The 18,674-nt window shown below is 45.5% G+C and overlaps 1 protein-coding gene across 6 annotated transcripts in view; it reads left to right on the plus strand.

The window, feature by feature from the left end:
* Positions 1–18,674, plus strand: part of WDFY4 (WDFY family member 4) — a 254,443-nt gene that overhangs the window by 10,477 nt on the left and 225,292 nt on the right. For 3 of the 6 annotated variants that reach the window (XM_043518469.1, XM_043518472.1, XM_043518473.1), the window contains exons 2-3: positions 10,149–10,333; positions 18,324–18,587. In XM_043518469.1, coding sequence (XP_043374404.1) covers positions 10,331–10,333; positions 18,324–18,587 — 267 coding nt within the window. In that variant the 5' untranslated portion in view covers positions 10,149–10,330. Of the gene's footprint in view, positions 1–3,455; positions 3,522–3,634; positions 3,653–10,148; positions 10,334–18,320; positions 18,588–18,674 lie in introns of those variants that run through there. The other 3 variants (XM_043518470.1, XM_043518471.1, XM_038410907.2) reach the window with 3 other exon arrangements.

An 18,674-nucleotide genomic window follows, 5' to 3' on the forward strand; every position in this document is an offset into this window, starting at 1 on the left:
ACACCCATGTAGTCATATGACAAAAAAGGGGGGTTAGCGGGTTTGTTGTAATAAGCCATAAATCCAGTGTCTCTGTTCAGTAGATGAGTTTTAGAATCTAGCAGAGTTATAAATGGATGCTCCCAGGCTCATCTTTTGACAGTGTTGCACAGGTTTCCTTTGAGGATGAGGATTCAGAGGTCAGATCTAGAGTGATCGCTTTGTGAGAAATGTCCGCTCACAGGTGACAGGGTGCTTTTGTCTTTTATAATTTTCCTTGTGAGTTCATTCAAGAGCATTGTGATTGTCTGGTTTCACCCACATAGTTATTGGAGCATTTAGTGCACTGGATGAGGTACACACATGTTGTGATAGGCATATGTAGGACCCATGGATCTTGAAAGGTGTGTCACGGCGGGTGTTGATCATTGTAGCAAGGGAGATACGGCTGCAGATTTTGCATTGGTTGTTTTGGCAGGTTCTGGTGCTGCTGTGAGTTGGTGTGTCCTGGTCTGTGGTGAGGTTGGGGGGCTGTTTGACCAGAAAAGGGGGTTCAGGAAAGATTTCTTTCAGGATGGAGTTCCCATTGAGTATGGGTTGTAGTTGTTTGATACCCGGTATGGGTTCCAGAGAGGGGCAGTAGGTGAGAAGTAGGGATGTGTGGTCAGAGGAGGGTTTATTTCCATATTGAAGCAGATTCTCTCAGGGTATTTAGGTGGCCCATTCCATGACATGATCTACTTCTCTGGTGGAGAGTTTCACACTAATATAATAACTACATTATGAAACATGTTTTCAAGACAACAAACAATTCCATTCCTTAAGGTTAATTAAAAGGAATTTTCGCGGGTTGGGGCAGTCTTGCTCCTAGCTCCCCCCCATGCTTCTGGGGGTGCTCCCATGATTGCTTATCACAGATCTATTGCAAGGAGGAGCTTACTTAAACATGAATCATATTCACCTCTCTCTCCTACGGGGGACTACCCTTCCTCCCTCTGGCAAGGAGATTTTTTTCTAAGGCTCACCAGAGCTTTCCAACCAGCTGGTGATGAGTGCTGGACTCTCAGTCATGTGGCTTATGGAACAGCCATGTTGCAGTCATGTCTCATTTGTATTGGTTTCTGTTTGTTTACAACACTCTGTCCCACAGTAAGTAGGTGGATATATCAAAAACTAATATACACATTTTTTTAACAATAAGGGAGACTATTAGAAGAAAGTGCCAAAGGAAGCAGTGGATTCTCCATTGTTTGATATCTTCCAATCAAGCCTGGATAGTGTCCTGAAAGATGCTTTTGTTAAACACCAGTGATTGGGCTTAACCCAGGGGTAACTGGGAGATATTGTCTGGACTTATGAAAAGAGCCACAACTGCCTGGTGTGTGGGGTTTTTTTTTTTTTTTTTTTTTTTTAGACCAGAGCTTCAGGAAAGTTTTTAGTTCTGGGTCCAAACTTCAGTCTTTATCATTAGCCAAACCTCAGGCTCCAAATCGCTCTGTACTATGAAGATGTTTCAATAACCTGGATCTGAAGTTACTAGCCCAGACCTATTAGTCTAAAAGTAAAACCAGAGCCCTTGAATAATTAAACTTAAAAGGACCTGTTTAAAAAAAAAAGCGAATGTGTCTCTAGGGCAAGAACAGTGCTCGACATTTGTGCAGACTGTATCCAGTGTAATGCTTAAATACATGTTTGCATCTTATCACTGCAGTTGCCTGGCCGCAACCCTGACTTAAGAAACGATTCTGCCCAGAGGCTCAAGGATAGAATAAGCTTTTCAGCTCCTGCTAGCTCTTGAGGGTGGTGGTTTCCTTAAAATAACTGACTGAGCATCCCAACTTTCCTTTAAAAAGTATGTTTCTAGCCCTCGTGGTTGCAGAGAAAAGCTTGAAAACATGATTCTGAAGGCAAATAAACAGAGCTCCCAATGTATTTGGCTTAAGAATCATGATTTCAGAAATTGCTCATGATCTTAGGTACAGGGGTTTATGATGTAACAATGAACTGCACCCCAGTAACTATGCAAGGGCTAACCCATTCAGAGCATGGCAGACCTTGTCAGGATTTCTGTCCTGGCGCCACCTGGTGGCACCCAGATAAAATGGCACCCAGCACAGCGTGCAGGTATTGCTCAGGTTGCATTTACCTACGTGCGCTGAGCCCCAGAGGCCAGCAGCTGCTGAGGTGTGTATAGCTCCTTGAGAACACTGAGGGGTGAAGGCCGGCAGCTGCGCTAGCATCAGGCCAGGAGGGTGGCTGGAGGGCCTGATGAAGGAAGTGGCAGCATCTCCAGCTCTATTTTTTGCTCCGCATGGAGGGAAACGCCGCAATGGGGGTCACTGGTCCATTGCTCAGGTGTTGGTGTAGCTGCTGCTGATTCCAGGAGGGGGATCAAGATAGCAACTGTCTCCCTCACTGCAGCGAGGGCTTCCTGTTGTGGTGGCTCGCTGAGCTCTGTGCTTGCTGGTCCATGCCCTTTGCTTAGCCGGCCACTCATGCTCTGTGCTGGCTGCTGCTGAAAATTCTGCCCCTATGGGAAACTGAGCTGGGGTGTCCTGCCCTAGTCATGCAGGGAGTCTGGCAGAGCTGGAGCTTCATTAATGCACATGGTGGAGGATATTGAAAAGGCAGGGGATTATAATAGAGACAACTTGGCCACCTGGGCTATAGTGGCTGTTGTTAATACTCCAGCCATCCCCCAGTCCTGGAGCTTCCCAGCACCAGGGAGGAAAGGCTACTCAATGAAAGGGGCTTTATCCAGCAGCACAGATAAAGGGTTAAAGCACCAGGACTGTGTATCCTCCAGGTGATACGTAGTTTACCTGTCTGGCCACTAGGTGTCAGGTTTGTCCAGGATAAATGGAGCGAAAAGCTGGCCGGCCAGAATGTAACAGCCCAGGCCAGAATTTAAATGTTCTTGACCCACAACTGGGGTCAGATTACAAATGAATCCAGCCTTGGGGAGAGGGGTGTTGAGCTGTTTGGAAAATCTGCCCCTCAGTGCCATACTTGGAGGTGGGGGGCACTGGGCACTTTTGAAAATCTACCCTCTGTTTAGCATCTAACTGAGAGCTGAGCTCTCTGGAAACCCCAGCAAATGCAATGACCCTCCTGTTCAAAGTGCTCTTGAAAAGGGGTGGCTGCTGGAGGCTGTCCTGCCAACCCCATGTATTCATAAATCACAAGTCAGGCCCCCAAAATCAGGAGATTGAATAATAATAAATGTTGGGTTTCTTTGTCTTCTGGTGTCTGAGCCCACACGGCACTCTGGGGTTACCTTGTCAAGCTTCTCTCTGCAGCCAGAAGGGCTGAAAAATTATTCATTTACTTCAGTGCAAACTGAGATTCTCATCTAATCCTGTAACTTGAGGAGCTGGGGCTTTAAGGAAAACACCAAGTGTTGTGAGATAAAATTGCAAGAGTTGGCAATGTGGCTGGGCTGCCTGCCCCTCCCCCCGCAAATCCTACCAGTGTGCATGGGGCAGGGAGGTTAGACAGCATTTGAAAAGGAATGGCTGAAGCTCACAAACTAATGATTTCAGGTGAGACTGATTTCCAGGTGGTGTGGGGGATTGATGCCTTTGATGAAATGTAGGGGTTTTTTCTTGAGTTCAAGCCAATGTCTGAACCCTCAATACCCGAGTCACTCAATAATTCCTCTGTGGGGTCTCAGGTATCGTGAATCTTTAACCCAGCTGCACCTGTCACCAAATAAGGGCAATTGAACAAGTCCGTGCTGTGGTCTCGCAGAGGATTTTGTGACACAGTAACTCCTCACTTAAGGTGGTCCCAGTTAATGTTGTTACATTGCTGAATTAGAGAACATGCTCGTTTAAAGTTGTAAGGGAGCATTGCACACATTGTTTGGCAGCTGCCTGCTTTATCCACTGCTTGCAGGAAGAGCAGCCCGTTGGAGCTAGCTGGTGGGGGCTTGGAACCAGGGTGGACCGGCAGCCCCCTATCAGCTCCCCTAAGTTCCCTGTGTGGCAGCCATCCAGCAGGCTGTCCATTGCCCAGCAGTTCAGCTGTCCCTCCCCGCACTGCCCTGTGCTGCTCCTGCCCTCTGCCTTGGAGCTGCTCCTGGGAGCCTCCTGCTTGCTGTGCAAGGGGGGGAGGGGAGAGGGGTGCTAATGTCAGGGTGTCCCCCCTCCCCCTGCTCCTGCCCCCCACTCCTTTAGCCCATCTCCTCAGAGCTGGGGGAATGGGGGGGAACAGGATAGGGCTCAGGACGGAGGGAGCTTGCTGGCAGCAGCTCCTGTTTCAACTTGCTGATCTACTTAAAAAGGCAGTGTACTTAGAGTGGTGTCAGCATACTTAAAGGGGCAATTTACATTAATTCTTATAGGGAAATTGGATTTGCTTAAAGTCATTTTGCTTAAAGTAGCATTTTTCAGGAACATAACTACAATGTTAAGTGAGGAGTTACTTTAGATGTTAGAACCAGTCGGCTGTATCATGTACTTTAGTCCCCTTTGGAGCAGGAGGCACCGCAGTATTAGCCCTTTAGTACGACTTCCCCTTGAGACAGTTCAGGGGAAATCTCTTTTTCTCAGTGTAAATGCCTACAAAACTATGAGCTGTGTGAGAAATGCAGCCAAAATTGTTATTCAATTAATGAAACACCAACAGGTTGTGGGGAAGAATTTTTCATTTTGTGAGTGACCAAGAGAACAGCTCAATCTGTGCTAACAGGAAATAATCTCCCATGCCAGACATGTGTGTAAACCTTAGGGAGGGCTCTGGAACCCAACTCCCAGAGCAGTGCACCCCTCAGCCTTTAGATCTTTGCATCATGTCAGCAAAACCCCTTTCACTCACTGAGTGGCAACTATAAAATCCTTGACAAACTAGTCACACCCAGGGGTAAGCTGGCTGGAAAATGGCAAGTATGCTTTGACAAGTTTGAATGGTCAGAGTTTTCTGACAGAAAAGCAAAAACTGAATATTTGGGGCTGTCCCCTTCTCTCCCTTCCCTGCACCCTACGGTGCCATTGCGGGGGGGAAAAAAGGGTGTGTGTGTGGGGGGGGGGGATGGAGTTAAAAAGGGAAGGAAACCAAACCCAAATATTTAAATTTTGTTTCTGTTGAAAAGTTCTTTTATTTTAAAGAAAAGTTTGTTTTAGAAAAGAGGCCTGGATTCTCAAAATCCTGCAGGTTAGGAGCCTAACCACTTTTGAGGATTTGGGCCAAAAGAGAATTTTGAATGGAGCTTTCTAACAAAGTCTACTCTTGGGCCCTCCCGATGGTGCCTAAGACTCAATTTCTTTCTCACAGGCAGGGCTGTTCTCTAGTGACGTTCCGTCCCAGTGCAGAAGCAAACGGGGTGGAACTGTTGGTTAGGCAGATGAAGGCGTTCCACCTGGGCAGTCCTGGCAGCTGCACTAGAAGTTGCCATGGACATGTTTGCTTTGACAGCCAGGGGTGGAGTGGCTAGCTCTGCAGGGCAGCGTCCGTCTGGGACACCTGTTTTTAAATTCACTGTAAGTGTCCTTTCAGAGGAAAGGTACCGCCATTGAGAGCATCAAGCTGGGGAAAGGAAATGACAACTAGCTTGTATGGATGGCTAAGTGATTGCAAGGAAGGGGGGAGAAGAGACTAGGGTTGGTTAGAATATAAAGGGGCAGGGGTTCTCTCCAATTCTCAGCATCATACTGCCTCATGCCTGGCTCTACCCATCCAGTTGGAAGCAGGATGCAGTCTCTGTATAACCAATTGCTTATTTCAGGCAGATCAGCCGTTAGCTTTCTTATAGATTCATAGATACTAAGGTCAGAAGGGACCATTCTGATCATCTAGTCCGACCTCCTGCACAGCGCAGGCCACAGAATCTCACCCACCCACTCCTATGAAAAATCTCACCCATGTCCGAGCTATTGAAGTCCTTAAATCATGGTTCAAAGACTTCAAGGAGCAGAGAAGCCTTCCTCAAGTCAACCATGCCCCATGCTACAGCGGAAGGCGAAAAACCTCCAGGGCCTCTCCAATCTGCCCTGGAGGAAAATTCCTTCCCGACCCCAAATACGGCAATCAGCTAAACCCTGAGCATATGGGCAAGATTCACCAGCCAGATACCCAGGAAAGAATTTTCTATAGTAACTCAGACCCCATCCATCTAATATCCCATCTCAGGGGATTTGGCCTATTTACCCTGAATATTTAAAGATCAATTACTTACCAAAATCCCATTATCCCATCACACCATCTCCTCCATAAACTTATCGAGTAGAATCTTAAAGCCAGATAGATCTTTTGCCCCCACTGCTTCCCTTGGAAGGCTATTCCAAAACTTCACTCCTCTGATGGTTAAAAACCTTCATCTGATTTCAAGTCTAAACTTCCTGGTGGCCAGTTTATACCCATTTGTTCTTGTGTCCACATTGGTGCTGAGCTGAAATAATTCCTCTCCCTCTCCTGTATTTATCCCTCTGATATATTTAAAGAGAGCAATCATATCTCCCCTCAACCTTCTTTTAGTTAGGCTAAACAAGCCAAGCTCCTTAAGTCTCCTTTCATAAGACAAGTTTTCCATTCCTCGGATCATCCTAGTAGCCCTTCTCTGTACCTGCTCCAGCTTGAATTCATCCTTTTTGAACATGGGAGACCAGAACTGCACACAGTATTCTAGGTGAGGTCTCACCAGTGCCTTGTATAATGGTACTAAAACCTCCTTATCCCTACTGGAAATGCCTCTCCTGATGCATCCCAAAACCACATTAGCTTTTTTCACAGCTATATCACATTGGCAGCTCATAGTCATCCTATGATCAACCAATACTCCAAGGTCCTTCTCCTCTTCCGTTACTTCTAATTGATGCGTCCCCAACTTATAGCTAAAATTCTTGTTATTAATCCCTAAATGCATAACCTTACATTTCTCACTATTAAATTTCATCCTATTACTATTACTCCAGTTTACAAGGTAATCCAGATCCTCCTGTATAATATCCCGATCCTTCTCCGAATTGGCAATACCTCCCAGCTTTGTATCATCTGCAAACTTTATTAGCACACTCCCACTTTTTGTGCCAAGGTCAGTAATAAAAAGATTAAATAAGATTGGTCCCAAAACCGATCCCTGAGGAACTCCACTGGTAACCTCCCTCCAACCTGACAGTTCGTCTTTCAGTAGGACCCGTTGCAGTCTCCCCTTTAACCAATTCCTTATCCACCTTTTGATGTTCATATTGATCCCCATCTTCTCCAATTTAACTAATAATTCCCCATGTGGCACGGTATCAAATGTCTTACTGAAATCTAGGTAAATTAGATCTACTGCATTTCCTTTATCTAAAAAAATCTGTTACTTTTTTTCAAAAAAGTAGATTAGGTTGGTTTGGCACAATCTACCTTTTGTAAAACCATGTTGTATTTTGTCCCATTCTTTCCTGGCTTCATATAACCACGCAGGGCCTGCTTTTTTAAATGTGCTGAGCAGGCCCTCAAAAGTCTTCTGAGGGTTAGCCAGCCTGAGGATGCATGGCCATGCAAGGATCAAGGTTTTCGTCCCAGGAATGCTCTTCAGTTGATCTTGAGTGACCTTCTGGTCAGTTCTGGGAGAGGCCTTCCCTTAATGCTAATGACTCTGGTGCTCCTTGGCTAATGCAGCCTCTGTCAGTATCCCTTTCCTGCAAGGTGCAGGCCAGACTGGCAACGACTTGATCTGTTCTGCTGTTCACCCACCGAGACACTAGGGACTCAGGAGATGGCTATAGAGCCCACCAGCTGCTTCTGTGCTGGTCGGGTCCTTGTGCCATTCTGATGTCAATGGAATGTTGTGTACAGCCAGCAATTTGTTGCATGGTGCTGTGATGGGGGTGTGGGCTCTAACAGAGCAGGGGACTGGATTGGATGGAGGCCAGAACTCCTTGGTCCTGTCCTTGCCTCTGCAGGTGTCTTTGGGTCAGTCTCAACCTCATTGTTCCACAGCTTATCCATAAGACTAAATGGCACCAAAATCTGACTCTGAATCATGTCTGGCTCTCGGGACCCAATCCTGTGCTCCCTACTGAGGTCTGGCACCCATGGACATCACTGGGGATTCTGCCTGGGGAAGGCAATCAGGGGTGGGTCCTCTTCTTTTCAGTTCAGAAAGCTGACCACTTCCGTTACATGCTGACTTCCTATATACACTGATGGAGTTAGGCATTGACCTTGCTAAAGCAATGGGGATTATTGCAGTAGATGTACCAGTGGAGACGAGGGCTAGGCATTGCACGAACACACTGTGAGACCGTCCTGCTCCCAGTCTAAACAGTTGCGGATGAGAGAAGATGAGGGAACTGAGGCAAAGGGATGATAGATGACATACTTAGGGTCGGGGGCTCTGGGCCACAGCTAGGGGCTGAACCCCAAGGTCAGGCCAATGTCTTAGCTGCAAACTTATCCTTCCTCCCTTGTGCAATTTTTACTCCTTGATTACAGCTGTTCTGCTGCAGTGATGTAGGGATGATGTGAGAGGCCCAGGGGTGCTTTGGCCTCTATGCAAAATGAAGAGAAAAACGGGGTAGCTTCTACACTCTGGCTTTCAGGGAGGGAGATTTTTCTCCCAGCTCCCCAAAGCAGAGACTCCTCGCCAGGCCCTGTTGCTCCCGGAGGTCACGGCAACACCAAGCGAGGGCTTCCCCAGGGGATAGGAGAAAACAGCCTGAGAAGAACAGGTCCCTGATCACATGGCTGCAGCCAACAGCAACAGACCACTTTCGGCTCTGTGGTTTAAGTTGACTGAAAAGGGGAAATATAAGTGCAAATGGTAACATTCAGGCTTGTCTCAGAGCGAGGCAAGAGGCATGTTTTGTGAAATTCTCTCCTGGGCCGTGCAAACTCTTTCTCCCTGCCTGAGCCTCATCCCCTCTGTCTTGTACTTTGCCTGTGTGTCTTTGTGCTGCCTGGGGTTTGGAAGGAATTAGCCAACGGCCTAATGCAGCCTAGTTTGTGGAGCTTGCCCCTTTCCAAACCCTGATTTGCCCAAGGCCTATATCTGTCTGTGGGGCCTGACATGGAATCTGTTTTCTCTCAGGCTCCATTGGTGCAGAACTGCTTGCTTTAGAGCTACAGGGCTGGATTAATCCCTGGACTAACCCACACTGGCCTTACACCAGGGAGGAACTTGGCCTACAATGTGTTGCTGCCGGTTCCATCACTGCCTTCCCCCTTGGTAACTGCACTCACACATGCAACGAGGAGAACATGCTGTGCACCAGGCATGCTGCTGTGTGGAAATGGAGCTGCCAGTGGCTGGGGAGAAGAGGGAAATCCTAGGCTCTCCCCTGTTAAATCAGCTGTGCCCCAGACACAGAGTCCTTTCCATACAGTACCATGAGGGTGTGTTGCTTTGGAAACATCAGGAGTGTTACATCTACTTTGCCCTGGCTTTGCTGGAAGAGGGAGGGGTTTTAACAAGGACATCTTTCCTCCCAGTTGTTTTTCAGGCATTTGAGTTAAATAGGTGTTAACAAAAAACAAAAGGATCCAAACACCCTGCATAAAATCCCTTTCTCTCCTCAATTAATCAGGTTTCACTTGCTTGATATCTGTGATGCCATAATCCTAGTTCTCTAGTTGATCACAAAATCTGCCAGGTAGAACAGACTAGAAAATACCTGAATTTCTAATGTTAGATAAATAAATAAATAAATAAAATGGCAAGCTTTAAAACTAAAGAAAAATCCATCCAGGCCTGTTATAATGAAAGAGTGGGGGGAGGCAAAACCCCTTTGTTTATTTATTCCTAGGTGGGTCATCAAGCACAGTTATGTCATCAATGCAGTTTATGTTGTCAGCTTCATAAAGCCACCAAGCAACCCCCTTGTTAGCAAGCTCAGTGGGGAGGCCAAAGACTCAACAGCATTTAGAGGTGACCTATCCAGATCAGAAGCTCCTGCTGCTTCTTGCCCATGTCCTGTCGATGGAGAGAGAGAGGGCTTCAGTCTCCGGAGCTATCAAGCCAGCGCCTTGCCCTAGCAATTCAGCAAACCGTCAAGAAAACATCATTTATTTGTTAATATTGGAGCAAGAAAACTCTCTGATATATGGGGCCAGAAAGAAGCCCAGCTCCCTGGCAGCTCTATACACCAGCTGAGCTGCTCTGAGTCATCTGAGCTGGTTTGAGTGCCTCTTGGCTCCAGTAGCTTGTGGTTCATTTTGTGCTTCTCCACTTCTGCTTTCCCCAGGAAATAAGCACAGCAGCTAACCAAGTGATTCACAGTGGAAAGTTTAAAGAGCAGAGTGGGAGCTGTTGAACGCTTTAAGATGCCTGGCAGGACAGCTGTGTCACAGACAAAAGAAGAAAAGCCGGTTTTCCTGGATATAGCAACTGCTAGCTTTGGAAGTCGCTGAACCTGCATGCCCAGGTATGTCGCCTGCTTTTCAGATTTGCTTTGGAATTGGAAGTGACGGGTTCACTGCTCTAGCAAAGCAGGTGGCGTCTGTCGTATTGACCAAACACTTTGTTTTGAGAGTCACTTTTAAATGGGAGAGGCTTTTCTGAAAGTTCAGCATGGTGTTGGGCTGTCAGGAGAGAGTGGAACAGCAAGGATACACACATGAGTCTGTGGTCTCTGCTCTAGTGACAGCAAAGGGATTATAGGTGCAGAATGTATCAGCTGCTGTTAACAGAGTTGTTTGATTTGCTGTAATTGCCTCCAACTCTCATATACTTCTGTTTTTGTGTGACTTATGTTGACCTGGCTTCCATTCTACTCTTCTTGAGGGTCTCTCTCGGAGATTAGCTTTTATCGTTAGACTTCCTGTGGGTAACTAGCTGCTTCCAGTGTTCTACTTAGCATCAGGGAACAATATTTCACTGATGGCTGACCCGCACCTTACAAGTGCAATTCCTCACTGCATTATCCCCCATGTTACTCTGACTCTAACGGGTATATTTAGTCAATGTAGAATCTGACCTGACAAGGTGATTTGCAAGCTCTCTTTCCCGTGACCCCCCCCCCCCCCGTGGAAAGAACGAACGCAGGCCACACATTAACATTCCATAACAGTTTTTGTTGTGCACGGAAAGGCTGTCCAAAGCAAAGCAAACAGAGAAGCCCTTAAGAACCTGAGAAAGAATTAATGATTTGCCAAAATGTAGAATAGAAAGGCCTGCTTTGAAATACAGGCAGCAAACCACCCGCACAACTGAAATGTGGTCTAATAAGAACATGTTGGGCCAAATTCAATCTTGATGTAAATCTATTGGCTTTAACGGAGTCACGCCTGCTCATGCTGTGTCTGAACTGGACATGTTATATTAACCATGTTGCTGCAGAAACCAAGGACTGTATCCTATGAAAAGACACCTGTCCTTCAGACAATGTGCAACCCTCTCTACATTTGTCAGTATGTTTAATAGTCCATCTACTCTTATGTTTTGTTTAGTGAATACTTAAGGGCCCCAACAAAGAGAGGGCCCTATTGTGCTAGGTGCTATACAAACACAGAAGAAGAGAGGGGGCATGCCTCAAAGAGTTTACAATCTAAAGAGACAAGACAAAAGGTGGGAGGGAAAGTTGCACTTAGCAACCTTAACTAAGTTCTTAGTTTTTGTATAGCATATAGTCTGGGTTCACACTGTAAATCTGTTTTTAGATTTTCCTTGTGAAATATTATTCCCAGTTCAAACACTAGATGCATAGTTGAAAGTTGTAAATAGCAGATCAGATCAGAGGGAATTCTGGGAGGAGGAGTAGATTGACTAAATGGGATGATAAAGGAAAGTAAATATGTAGCATCTGACCAACTGACAGTTATGAGGGAATAGGATGCTATCTACAAGCATGGAAGGGCACAAACAACCAGGAGAGAGAGGAGTTGTGGTGGATTCTCCATCAGTGACAATTTTTAAATCAAGATTGCATGTTTTTCTACAAGATCTGTTCTAGGAATTATTTGGGCTGTGTTATACAGGACTAGATGATCACAACGGTCCCTTCTGGCTTTGGAATCTGTTAATTTATGTATTAATTGAGGGAGTTAAGAGTGAATAGACCTACAGTGTTTAGGATGAAATTAAGTAAAGGAAAATGTATACTGAATATCAGGAGACACTTTCAATCAGTGAGATCTGCCAGGCAGTAGAATAATCTCTGGATGGAGCTGGTTGAAGCCTCATCATTTGGGGCATTTAAAACTAGTCTCTGAGTATTGCCTGGCTGGAGAGGAATGAAGTAGGGGACCCAAGAATGCTTCCAGCTTTGATTCAGTGACCTAGCTGTTTTTGATGCTCTCCAGAACATTGGAGTTTATTGTACAGTTGGAGCAGAGAAATGCTTATGGAGAGAAACTCTGGCTGCAGAGTTTGGAGCCAAACTTCCCAGATGTTTTGATCCAGCATCTTGCTTTGGGACTTGTCTCCAACTGACTATTTTTCTCATTTCACAAGATCATTTGGTTGAATCTCTCGAGCTCTGAGCAGTCTAGTAGTTGGTAGACAGAATAGGACAGTGGACCAAAGTGTAGTCTGGTGGGGGATTGGTGCTGTGTAGGTACAACTTATTCTCGATAAAGTGAACCACAAAAGAAGAGCTACACTATTTCAACTAGTGAGGCTCTTTGATTGTTTCTCACCGCCAGACCCCATTTTCCGTTTGTCCCTTTTCAGTCAGAGAAGGCCCAGCCACTTTGCACTGTGATTTCTTACAGATGTCATTTAGAACAAAAGATAAAATTGTACTAGTAAGTATCACTTCCCCTTTTTTTACTTGCTGCTGCTTTTCTGAGTGACAGCAATGAGCCTTTTGTATATTTTTACTTTCATGTCCCTTTTTAAAAAACTATTGTATTTTAAAGACTCTTGTTCCATGTCTTTTTGGTATGTAAAAATGTTTCATAACTTGCCAAAACTAAAAAGAAAATAGTGCTTAATAGCTAGCTCCTAAGCGGTCACCATCCGTGTTGAAGGTGGGCTATAACACAGGCACAAGGGGCCTCTTAAAACTGTTTAGACCAGTGGCTTTCAACCTTTTTTCATTTGCAGACCCCTAAAACATTTTGAATGGCGGTGCGGACCCCTTTTGAAATCTGAGAAATAGTCTGCGGACCCAGAGGTCCATGGACCACTGGGTGAAAACCACTCGTTTAGTGGTCTCAGATCCTAGCTTCATGGTAACAGATTTTCCCAACAGAATAATTATCTTTTAAGATGAATAGAAAATTCAAGGGTTTCAGAGATTTTTTTTTTTTTTTTTTTTTTTTAAGGCCAGAAGGGACTGTTATGATTCGGAAGGGACCGTTATGAAGAGAAATATTTGTTCAACAGCAGTCAGCGGAAGAGTTGGGACTGGACTAACTAAGTGTCTCTTGGCTTGAAGTTTAATGCATCTTCCCCCTAGACTAGAAGTATCAGTAATGGGATAGGCTATAGCCTCCATTTTGAAGAGATGACAAGTACACCTAGATTTTGACATCAGTGGTTTGTGTTTTCCCTATATAAATGTCACTTCTGGAATGGAAAGAGTGAACTGGGTTCTAAGTGAAAGGGAATGTAACCAAGCCTGGGCTTTTTGAGTTGCACAATGATCTCTATTTAGGGTATTTTCAGCCCTGATTAGGTACCTGCCACTAATACTTTCCTGTGTTTTCCTCTCTCTTAACTTTACAGGCTCAAAATGACAGAATCATAGCTATCAGGGGGCAATCCTTGCCCCATTGAAGTCCCTGACAAAACTCCCATAGACTTCAGTAGGGGGCATGATTTCATACTAAGAGACCAATACTTCAGGGCCTTACTCATGTGAATAGGCCTCATTTAAGCTTGACTAATACAAAAAAAATTAGTTCATAAATTTGTCAATTATCAAATAATTTTATCTATTTCTGGATCTGCCACTGGCCTGCTGGGGGAACTTATGTATGTCACTTGACCTCTCTGTGCCTCGGTTTCTCCATCTAGAAAATGGGGATAATGATCCTGACCTCCATTGTAAAGTGTTTTTGATGTCTACTGATGAAAAGTGCCATATAAAAGATAGTCTTATTATTGTCATTGGATTATCTCTGGTCTTTACTGATGCAAGTAATCCTGCTGAATTCCATCGGACTATACTGTGTTGCTAACCTGAATAAGCACTTGCTGGATCCAGGCAGAAAAATACCTAAATCCGGTGTTCTCCTTGGTGGTGATAAACTGGCTTTACTTTTGCAGTGCCACCACCAAGGTGGTAAGACTACTGTTATGAAGAAGGGATGCCCTTCAGACTTGTTGCGAAGGGCAAGGGCTGCCTCTTTGACGACTGCTCTGAACACGCTTTTCATTAGCCCCTTTAGGAAAGTTCAGACTCTTCTGAGGCAATACGCAGCTCAGAAGTGGGCTGAGGCCAAGCATTGTCATTTTACCAGAGCCAAAAATAAAGCATGACAAATGCTTCGCCCGCTCAGTCATGGGGCACATGGTCTTCCGGTCTATCTTCTGCAGTGCTGTCATTGCACACATTCTGCCCATGTCATGGTGTTGTCTTCATTTAATTACTTATTTTTTTAAAAAATTGGATGCTGGTGACAAGTGTCAGATCAACAGCCTTTGGAGAGTGACGTCTCCTGATTATCCACAGTGATGGAGCAAGCTTCCCCTTTGGTGCCCTGCCTACAGCCCTGACTCGAAGGTACAGAACTAACCTCATAGTTCTGTCTCCATGTCCATTTCCCCCTTACCTTCCTGCTGTGACTGCTAGCAAAGAATATTGACTAGTGCTATGACCACCAATTTGTTCCATATGGGCCACTGAACAGCCATGAAATGGTAAAAATATCCCCATCACTGGAGCCCTGGGCTACTGCATGAGAACCAGGGACTGAAACTGACCAGGCTGGTTTCAGTGCCCAAGCTGGGCAAAGTGCCAATAGTAAACAAGCAGCATACGTGCTGGAGAGCAAATGAGCATGAAGCTTTAACAGTTTAATCTGGCTATGGTGGGGGAATTTAAGGCATGTTTAGTAGAGATGGCTGGGGATTTTCCCTCAAAATATTTTTTCAACAGAAAATACAGTTTTGGGAGAACAAATTGAAAATTTCCAGCAGAAATGTTTTCTGTTGGGAAAATCAAAATAAACTATTTCGTATCATCCCCAACATATTGATGTTGACTATTTCATTTTGGGTCAATTCACCATTAATCTTCTATGTTGCCTCATGTCCCATGGTCTCCTTTAGAGTTTGGGCTCCATGGTTGCACTACATCTCCCAGAGCGCACTGTGGTCTTCTCTCTGGTTGAACTGATGTGGTGCATCAAGAGAGATATTTGGCTGGGAAGCATAGCCCATAAAGAGGAATGGGGGCATGAGCCACTCAAACTACAACTCCCATAAGGCACCAGGGCACCGCAGGGGGAAACAGATTAATATCCAGCCAACCTGAAAGTAAGTGATTCAGTTTGGTTCACAAATCGAAATAAAATGTTGATTCAGAAATGTCAAAATGTTTCCTTTATTTGGAACTATTGAAATGAAATCTTCTGATTGTTTCTGATCCACAAATTTTCAGAACTTTGTTACATTACATTTTTTGATATTTTGACTTTTTGTCCCAAATTGGGATAAAAACAAATGCTGAAATATTGTAATTTCTCATGGAAATTTTTCCAGTTTTCATTTAGTTCTATTTTTTTTATCTTGAAAGTGACCCTTTACAGCATTGCCAATTTTCATGATTTTATTGCGAATCTCATGATATTTGCTGTTTTAGTTAAAGCCCCAGCTCCGAGAGCCATGTGAATATATGAAAATCTCAACTTGCATTAAAAAAATAATAAAAAATTCTAGCCCTCTCTGTTGGTGAGGAAAAGCTTGGAAATGTGACTAGGGCTCAGAAAGCAGCAGGCAGCAAATAGAAAGAATGTCAAATTTAGTATTTTCTTAAAATCTAATGATTTTTAAGCCAAGCTCATGATATTGCAGGGCCATGAATTTTGACTGCTTGGGTTGACTGCCTTTAACTATTTGGAATCAAGAGTAAGCAGCCCATGTAGAAAAAATGTGTATTTCATATGCATAGGAAGTATACCATTGTGTTTTTTTTATATATATATATATTACTTGTGTGTGGAGTGTAATGTGGTATTAAAGGTTCCACTCTCATGTTAGTTCATGTATTAATAAATTGGGCAAGTGAAGTGAGCCCTTGCATTCAACTCCATGGCATTTCTCTGTCTGTCTCATGGTAGTTTTTTGAAAAATGCATCTGATCAATTCCAAAATTCCAGGGAATGATCTAGGTGTCAGTGGGCAGAATCTTATTGATGTGGTGAGAATTGGAAAAACCTGATTTCCTCTAATCTAAGTGTTATGACTCTGGATACAGGAGTGAGGCGGTGACCTCACAGGGGCCCATGGCAGGGAGCAGACACGCTGGATATAGGGACAAGGTAGTGACTTCAGGGAGAGAATAAGTTTAGGGCACCATAGAGCTTCCCCTGCCTGCAACACCAAAAGGGCACCCTGTGGGCTTAAATTGAGTGGAAATCAGGCTACTGGCAGACTCACTCCCCTACTTTGGCCAGTTCCCTCATCAGTGGGCCCCTCTTCCCCAACTCTGGCCTGCATGGGCATCAGCTGGTCCTAGTGGTTGCAAGGTTCTGACTGTTGCATGTGTGGGCAGAGCTGTACATTCGAAGCGTGCCACCCTCTAGTAATAATCCCTTACTTGTAATCCATAGACATCAGCGTGTTTTACAAAGCAGGTCAGCATCTTTATCCCCGTTTTACAAATGGGGAAACTGGGGCACAGAGTGGGGATGTGACTTGCCCAAGGTTATCCAGCAGGCCAGCGGCAGAGCCAGGGCTAGAACCCAGTCTCCCTAGTGCTCTATCAATTTTCTCTGTCCAACAGGTAAAGCCTATGCTGGTTCTATAGCATTTGCATGTTGCACTTGTGAGGGTTGTTCTCAGCAATGAGTAGAGAGCTTGTATGTAACAAATGATTGTAAAGAGAGATGGTAGAAAACAGTAACCAGAACCTGCTGTGTTCCCTGATTTCCCCCAATGCCACCTTTAAAGGCAGAGGCAGGACAGCCTGGTATTATGCATTCCCGCAGCCCAGCCTGAATTGCCGGTGGTTGGCTGAGCTGCAATTGCTCCTGGTGGCCACTAGAGGCAGCCATGCTGCATGGTGTTAGGTGGCTGCCAGGGTGGAACCTGCCCGGATGAGGAAGTGGTGATGATGGCAAATGGAATAGACAAGGAGTGAGGTGGGGCGGGGGGGGCAGATGGAACTGGGCTGAATGAGGAGGAAGAGGCTGGAGGGGAACTGAGGCAGGGAAGCACAGAAAAAGGGAGGCAGGCTGTGACTGAGTTGGGGGAAGAGGGGCACAGAATAGGGGAGCTACTCCAGTCACCAGTGATCAATCCCCCCCCCTTCGTTAGGGTTATATGCAAAGCTATGCCAATCATCTCATTACACATGGCAGCTCGAAGGAGGACAACCCCATCCAGCAACACGCTGAAGCAGGTACTTGACTTTAAGCACGTGAGCAGTCCCACTGACATTCTTAAGTGCTTTGCCGGCTCGCGGTCAGAGCACTCTGCATCCTGCAGGATCGAGCTGAAATGGCCAGGAAGGATGTGGGAAGCAGTAAGACTTAGGGGTGACAGTGGACAGAAAGTTGCATCTGAGCTCACAGGGGGGTATCGCAGCAAAAAAGAGGCACTGAGTGAAACCCTGGCCCCAACTGAAGTCTATCAGAATTTTGCCATTGACTTCAGTGGGGCCAGGACTTCATCCCATGTGATTTGGTGATTTGTGACCAGTGGGATCGTGTCTTGGAGCAGGGACGCCTCTCTACATGAGTCCTGTGCGACTGCATATAAATACTGCATCCTGTTTGGAGCATACTGATACCCAACAGATGTGCACAAAGTGAAAGGGATTAAGAGAAGACCAAGAAAAATAACTGTGGAGTTTGGGGGCTGATTAGCCTTGCTGACTGGGAAAGACTTAACTAACTACAGGGGTCTGTTACTCAGCAGCTTCTGAGTGTTGAGACTGTTTCTGGGTATTGCACCTTTAATGGGCTGCAACTGGAGCAACCAACTGCAACCATTTGGTGAGATAGTAAGTGTAACATGTTACAAGTGAGACCCACACTATGTGCTCTCTCCTGTAGAGTTTATTCTGGTGGCTGCCCTTAGTCTGAAAAGAAGGCCACTGAGATTCAGTCTGGCTGTTTCCCCTGTGCAAAGAGCAATCAATCAGCTCTTCATGGAAAATCCTTCAAGAAAATAATTAAGGTTGACAATTTTGGTTGGACATATTCCTGGAGGTTGCATTGCATAACATTATCTTCAATTCCTGGAGACTTCAGGACAATCCTGAAGGGTTGGCAACCATAAAAATAACCTTTGTTTTTAAACTCAGGTCTCTGGCCACGTCATGGATCCAGCAGAAGAGCTCCCAAAGCAGCAGGGGGATTTCCTGAACGAGACAGGGCAGGAGCTGGGACCTGACAATGATGTGGAAGCTCTGGCGCCGCCCGAGGCCAGCAGGGAGAGGCAGCACCAGCGCCCCACTCTCCTGTGGGAGACCCTAGCCAAGGAGTTCCTGGAGTACGAGCAGGCGTCTCCCTACCTCATCCCAGAAGAGCAGCAGAGGAGGCTGCTGGACTTCCTTCCCCTCTTCCTAAAGGTTTGCTCTTCTGCTGTCTTAGTGGCCTGGCTAGAGGCTTTACCCCTAATTCTCTCTTGCCTCGCACCTAGCGTGGTCGTCATTTAC

Source organism: Dermochelys coriacea, chromosome 7 (genome assembly GCF_009764565.3).
Source record: "Dermochelys coriacea isolate rDerCor1 chromosome 7, rDerCor1.pri.v4, whole genome shotgun sequence".
NCBI classification, from domain to species: Eukaryota; Metazoa; Chordata; order Testudines; family Dermochelyidae; genus Dermochelys; species Dermochelys coriacea.